The sequence below is a fragment of the Dipodomys ordii genome, unplaced genomic scaffold, assembly GCF_000151885.1.
Source record: "Dipodomys ordii isolate 6190 unplaced genomic scaffold, Dord_2.0 Scaffold36, whole genome shotgun sequence".
In the NCBI taxonomy this organism is placed as follows: Eukaryota; Metazoa; Chordata; class Mammalia; order Rodentia; family Heteromyidae; genus Dipodomys; species Dipodomys ordii.
In genome coordinates, this window is record NW_012267252.1 from 630,065 (window position 1) to 637,482 (window position 7,418).

At 35.9% G+C, this 7,418-nt stretch overlaps 1 protein-coding gene across 2 annotated transcripts in view; it reads left to right on the plus strand.

Annotated features, from left to right (window-relative positions):
* The window catches only part of Cc2d2b (coiled-coil and C2 domain containing 2B), a 24,134-nt gene that overhangs the window by 4,571 nt on the left and 12,145 nt on the right, over positions 1-7,418 (plus strand). For both annotated transcript variants that reach the window (XM_013017711.1, XM_013017710.1), the window contains exons 2-5: positions 1,326-1,424; positions 2,738-2,935; positions 4,187-4,276; positions 6,465-6,578. In XM_013017711.1, coding sequence (XP_012873165.1) covers positions 1,326-1,424; positions 2,738-2,935; positions 4,187-4,276; positions 6,465-6,578 — 501 coding nt within the window. The remainder of the gene's footprint in view (positions 1-1,325; positions 1,425-2,737; positions 2,936-4,186; positions 4,277-6,464; positions 6,579-7,418) is intronic.

Below are 7,418 nucleotides of genomic sequence, written 5' to 3' on the forward strand. Positions count from 1 at the left end.
GTAAGAAATGTACGCATTATCCTGCCCATGCAATTGTAACTGCTCTGTACAGTTTGTTCACAAATAAAATAAAATTAAATTTAAAAAAAAAACAAAAAACAAAAAACATTCTCTAAGACTCTGAGCTTTGCTTTAAAATCATCTTATATTAAATTATTTATCTTTAATTATCTATATTTTTATTATTTTTCTTGTAATTTTATTATATATTCTTCTTAGATTTAAAGATTTTGAATATTAAAGCCAGGTGTGGTGATACATGCTTGTAATCTCAGCTATGAAGGAGGTAGGAGGCTCCAGGCAGATGCCAAATCTTACTTCAAAAAAACAAAAAACAGCCGGACACTGGTGGCTCACGCCTGTAATCCTAGCTACTCAGGAGGCTGAGATCTGAGGACCAAGGTTCAAAGTCAGCCTGGGCAGGAAAGTCTGTGAGACACTTTACCTCCAATTAATCACCAGAAAATGGAAGTAGTGTTGTGGCTCAAAGTGGTAGAGTGCTAACCTTGAGCAAAAGATCTCAGGGACGGCTTTAGACCCTGAGTTTAAGATCCACAACTGACAAAAAAAGAAAAAGAAAAAGACAGGCACCAGTGGCTCTTCCCTGCTATCTGTCATCCTAGCCACTCTAGAGACATTGCCCAAATTCCCTCCACTTCTGACCTTTGGTTGATGAAATATAAGCTGCTAAAAGTGAAGAGCAGAATAGGCTACTGCCAAATAGGAGATGTGGTAAGTGATGGTAAATGTTAGCCCTTGTGTGTCTTTTTCCTGCTGCCACTACATATATTTCCTCTAACCTAAAAATACCGTTAAGGGAGAATTAGTTAGCAATAATCAGTGCATGTTTAAAGTAATTTGACAAGTTTTTCTTAAATTAGCAACAATGCACTTTTACTTTTCCAAAGCTGTAATTTGACAAGTGTTGACATATGTATATACCCATGAAAGTATTGTCACATTGTAGTTAATGAATGTATCTATTACACTCAAAAGTTTTCTCCTGCCTAGTTGTCATATCTCTCCCTTCTCCTTTCTGCCTCCCATTCCATCTGTTCTCTGTCACTATTGTTTGTATAGTCTAGAAATTTATAAAAGTGCAGTCATTACTTTGTGTACATATGAATCAAAACATCACATTGTAACTTACAAAAATATATAGATATATGAGCCCAAAGCAGAAAAGAGGAATTCCCTGGCATTTGAGAGGCCTTGGTTTTGATACCCAGCACCAGTGGGTAGCGAGAATGATTTTTTTAAATACTTACCTGCGAATTCATGAAACTACTAGAAAATGTAGTTTCATAAATAACTTATTTTAATAGGATCACTGTCTGGAGAGCTGTAGCAATCACTCATACATGAAAAAGAATTGGCTTGGTTCCATCATGTTCCCTTTCTCTGCTCTTCTACAACAATCTGAGGTAATAGTTAATGGTTCTTTGCTAGTCTTAATAGGATTTGACTTCTGACTAATGAATTTTTGTTGTCTTGGATTCAGATTCTATGATTAGCAAGTTGAAGTGTTTGAATCTTTTGACTGTCTCTAGAACAAGAGAATACACAAATTTACTTATTGTACCATGATAGTGTTTACTGAGAGAGAATAGGAAAGCTAGCCTTAAATCTTAAAGCAACATCCTTGGTTATATATAACATCTTATCAAGATAAGACCAGATTTATGAAACCTTCAGATTACTGGTGTTGCTTTGTCCCAAGATTTCAGCTTATCAACACTGTTATCAATAGTAGTAATACTGATGATTAGAACTTGTCTCTGTGAGACCCTCAGAAGATTCTGCCATTGGATTATGTGGCAAGAATATGCCTGTATAACTGGCAAAATATGTTTTTATTGTCAAGGTGATATACAGAGGGGTTACAGTTACATAAGTAAGGTAATAAGTATATTCTTGTCAAACTTGTTACCCCCTGGCAAAATATTTTTTTAAAAAACAGCTTGATTCTATTTTAGGTTCTGTTACAAATTTACTGAGGGATCTTAGGTAAGGTACTTGAATCTTTGAGTTCATGCTGAGTAAGGAAGATTTGAAGAATCAGAAATGAATTTTTTTATCCCAATGGAATTTACAATCTATAGGGAAAAAACATAACACTTTAGAGCAATGTACTACTGCTGTTGAGGCCTTACATGGAGGTCCGTAACAGTAAGAGGGCTTTACTTTTCTTGGGCCACAGAGGGAATGGAAAGGTGGCAAGATTGCCTATTGATCATACTAAGGAACCGATCATCTAGGGCAAGTACATATTAGTGGGAGTCCAAGTACATGTGGGAACCTGTTCCTTCCTACAGAAAGGCTCAGCTGGGTTATAGTATATTTGACCGATGTTGCTTTTTCATCACGTATAATTTACTAAATTGATATATTCCTTCAGATTAGTGGAACGTTTCAAGTGGCCATTCCACCAGTTTTGCTTGGGTATACTTGGAGTAAGACGTATATACCTCCTAAAGAAGATTGCAGTGCGCAGAATTTAAAAGAAAGTACCTTCTTAAATATTTTTGCTACCATTGAACCTCAGATATATGTCACATATAATCTAACACTAAATAAGGTAGGTTTTATATTAAATTATTTTTAAACAACTCATCAAAGAAGTATAAATTACTTTAAAACTAACAGTTTCAAAGCTGGCAAAAATAAACAGATTTCCTTGACATTTCTCTGGGGGCACAATATAGAACAATGTCAAATACTTTAAATTTGATTCTAGTTTTCAGATCAGATGGATGTTTTGCACAGAGCAGAGATTTTTAAAAAGAACTGTAAGACAGCATTTCCCAACCGAAGAATCATAACTACTGTTTTTAATGATGAAGGGATACAGATCTTAGTAACAAGATATATCAAGGCATTAAATCCACCTCAACAACTTCTGGATATATTTCTTCATGACTCTAATGCAACACTTGTAAGTTACAAGTATTTGTAATAGTTTCATTGTGGTTAAAATATATCTGTAGGGAATCATAGCTACCTTTTGTTTATTTAGGATCAATCTAGTCAATTGGCTGTCCTCAGAATAATTATATTATTCTAAAACTTTAAAGTTCCCTTAGTTGTACTCTTTAAACTAAAATCAAAAGTCCTAATCTAGGCCTTTTATTATACTCTGATTTCCCATCATTGGTTTCTTCTTCCTTATGTGTACTAACACCTAATATCCCAAGAGACAACAATGATCTCAGATTTATTTCAGTGATTACCTTTATCTTTGAAAAAAAAATCCCAGCTCCTTTGCTGCTTGTTAAGGATTGTGATATATATTATATATGCTAATATATGTATATATACAATATAGCATATATTTAACCGGGTAGAAGGTCAAAATAGTACATAATAGTAGCTCTTATACATCAATTAAAATGCTAATGAGTTATCTGTGTTGACTTACTATCTACAATATCTATCCTCCTTTCTTATGTTTGAGTCCTTGTCTACAGCACTTGAGGAGGAAAATGTTCATATTACAATCTCTGTTGTTTGAGAACATAGGCTGTATCTCTATGTCCCTTTGCAGCAGCTTATAATGAAAAGAATTCTAGCTGGGCGCCAATGGCTCACGCCTGTCATCCTAGCTACTCAGGAGGCTGAGATCTGAGAATCGCGGTTCAAAGCCAGCCCAGGCAAGAAAATCCTGGAGACTCTTATCTCGAATTAACCACCAGAAAACCAGTAGTGGTGCTGTAGCTCAAGTGATAGATCACTCACCTTGAGCTTAAGAGCTGAGGGACAGCGTCCAAGCCCAGAGTTCAAGCCCCATGACCAACACACAAAAAAAAAAAAAAGAAAAAGAATTCTGAAAGATTTTAAACCTAAAAACAAATCAAATTTTTACAATTCTGCTACAATTTTCTACCTTTTAAAGCAATTATAAAGTACACATTTAAAGTTGATGTATTTTGGGAATGTTTGTTTTAATAATTTATAACACAATATACTGGTTAACATGAACTTTCTGGAGTCAGACCATCTGGGCCAGTCCCCAGAGACCACATTAGTGGTGAGTGACTCTGGTCAAATCTTAACTCTGTTCTTTCTGTAAAAGTAGAACAATAGTTGCTACTTTATAGCTTTTAGTACAAACTAAATGAGAAAATGCTTGTAAAACACTCTATTTTAATGTTGGACACTCAATAAATGTTAGTTAATATTATTCTAGGATCTCATTGCACGGTTTGTATCTCTGATTCCGTTTATGCCTGATACATCAGATGAAAATGATGGTTTGGATATATGGATGACCTCAGAGGTAATAAATTACATTTTATAGTTGAAACATATGTTACTTCTTATTTGTGAAGCACTATATATGCATTTATGTAGTACTTTATTTTGTGAAATGTAAAAATATTTGATAATTTTATATATTATTTTCAGCTCTTTTGGTATTGGTGGAAATAATTCATTAAAACAAAAATTATTTTCAATATTCCAAGTGATAACTCATGAATACTTTGATTCAGTGGGAGTTTCAGGAGCATAATATTATGGTATTCTCCAGAAGGCAGTATGACTTGTCACTGTGGAGCTGGCCAGAATCTGACACCTTAGCCAAAAACCATCACTTCCCAAAGTAGGCTTTCCCTACTTTCCCCTCATCTGAAGCAAAGAGCTCATACAGCAGTGCTTTTCCTTAGTACTGGGTTGCCAAATAAAACACAGTATACAGTACTTGGAACATACTTATTTGTCTGAAATTCAAGTTTAACTGGATATATATATATGTATATATTTATATATATAAATGAAATCTTATAACCTAGTTGTAGCACTTCTTCCATTCCACCTTAAATTATATTTAGTTGATTATATATAGACTCTATACTTACATCTTGTATACACATACTCTGTTGTGATATTTCCCTTGAAGGCAGATGAAAACTTGTTTCTTATTTATTTTATGTTTAAATCTATTCAGTAGCAAGTATTCAATAAATTTTCACCTGGAAAATACAAATAGGATGGGAGCCTAAGAGGGGGGACATTTTCATTTAGAACTGATAACACTGGCTTGTACTTATCTAGATTTTTTTTGAAATATTGAAGTTTGAACGCAAGGCTTTGCACTTGCTAGGCAAGAGCTCTACTACTTACCCACACATCCAGTCCAACTTGTCTAGAGTGTTTTGAGGGGCTGGATTTGAGCTAAAATGGATTTAAAGATCAGAGTTTACCTAATAATAAGTCACCTGCCCTGTCTTCTGCTAAGTGGGACAAATAGTTTTATTCCATAATCCAGAGATTCGAAGCTGGTAGAACTCAAGAAGGTATTATTTGGTCTAAACTCCCCTTCTGAGATTCTTTTTTTTGCGGGGGGGGGTCCGGTTGTGGGGCCTGAACTCTGGGTCTGGGCACTGTCCCTCAGCTCTTCAGCTCAAGGCTAGCACTCTACCACTTGAGCCACAGCGCCACTTTCGGCTTTTTTTTCTTTTTGCTTATATGGTGCTGAGGAATCGAACCCAGGGCCTCAGGCATGCAAGGCAAGCACTCTACCACTGAGCCACCTTCCAAGCCCCCCCTTCTGAGATTCTTTAAGCAGAATGAGTCCAAGGATATTATGATATTGAAGAACTTTGTAAGAAGCTGAGCTAAAAATAAAATAGTTCAGACATACTTGCCCCCAAACTACACACACACACACACACACACACACACACACACACACACACGAGCTAGCACTGCAGGTATGAATGAAGCACCATACTTGGTGCTTTTCTTTTCTTTTTTTTCCATACGGAGGTTTGAACTTACAGCCTCATTCCCTACCACTTGAGCTACTACCAACACCTCTCTGCCAGCACTGGAAATATTTTCAACAGAAGCCAGAAATCTAGCAGGGTTTTGTTGATGTTATTGCTGCTGTTGTTTAATGAAAACCAGTCTAGGAGCCAAACTACATACCTGTAAACTAGAACTAGGTGATAGGTCACAAAGGTTGCCACTTCTGCACCCTTCTCTCATGCTAAACAGCCTTACCAGGCACCTGGTATTTGATTATTTGCATGCAGATCATGAGTTCAGTTTATTCAATTGAAGCTTCAATTATTCTTCCTGATTAGACTCCAATTCAGATCTCCTCTTCTCTTGAATTGAGTGCTGTGTTGAGGACAGAAGGTAGTTCCCACTGCCCGAAGTGTCACTTTTCCAAAATGTTACGTGTTTTCATGTACCAGCCTGTATGCCCCTTCGTTTCCAGACACTTATTTCCTAAGCAACTGGATATAATTGTCTGCTTGCTATATCCTTATAAAGTATCCCATAATAAAGATGTCTTATATCCTAGCAAAGCCATAGTTTTCTGCTTTGTTGTCATCTTAACCACCTGATAAAAACAAGAGTGTTTGGAAGAGAGTATAAGGATACTGAACCCATTGGATGCTTGCATTACTCCATCTCCTTTTCCCCTTTTAAAATATTCTTCTTTTGTTTTGCACTAGCGTTGCATCAATTTGGCAATTGGAAATAGGGAAGAACACGCTATACTTCTCTGTAATTTCTTTCTATATTTTGGAAAGGAGGCATTGGTCCTCCTGGGAACCTCAGTTTTAGAAGTAAGTACTGGCATAATGTGAGCAAAACTAAACCAGATTTCAACTGTAAAAGCCTTAGGCCCCAAATTTCTGTTTTTTTCACAAAGCTCATTAGGGAAGTTCATGGTCAGACCATTAATAGTTAACGAATAGTGTTGATTCATCAAAAGTTATACAATACAAGGGAAAATTTTGGGCTTTGTTCTTTATAAAACAGCTCTTAAAGCACTGGTACTATTGTGGGATTATCAAGAATATCAAATTACCTAGCACGCATAAGATACAGCTGTCTTCTGCAAGTAAGCAATGCATGGTGGGAGAAGAGGGTGTAGCATTAGTGATGGTGTATAGTAGCTATGTTAGTTACAGTGAAGCTGTGGTGGCTGTTACCTTCCAGCATCACCACCACCATCACTTTGTTTCTAATATTCTAATTTAAGATCTTTAATCAACACTTCTCGTTTTCCATTTATTGGGCTTTAATCTTGTAAGAGTAAGTCAGAAACGCATGTTTTACCTAAATGAAAACCTTACAACTGAATAAATGTACTTCTGAATTCATACCTCTAATAAATAATGTCCTTTCTGTAATATTTCTAGCCCCGTCAGAAATATATTAACGATGTATCAACAATTCAACTTTCTGTATGGTTTTTGGTATAACCATTATATTCTGTTGGCATTTTATATTTATATTTCTACATTCCATTGGCATAGCTTATTATTTCTGTGTCAAGTGAGTTAATTTTTTTAAATGCCTATGGTTGCCGGGTCGCAGTGGCTCATGCCTGTAATCCTAGCTACTCAGGAGGATCATGGTTCAAAGCCAGCCCGGGCAGGAAAGTCTATGAAACTCTTTTT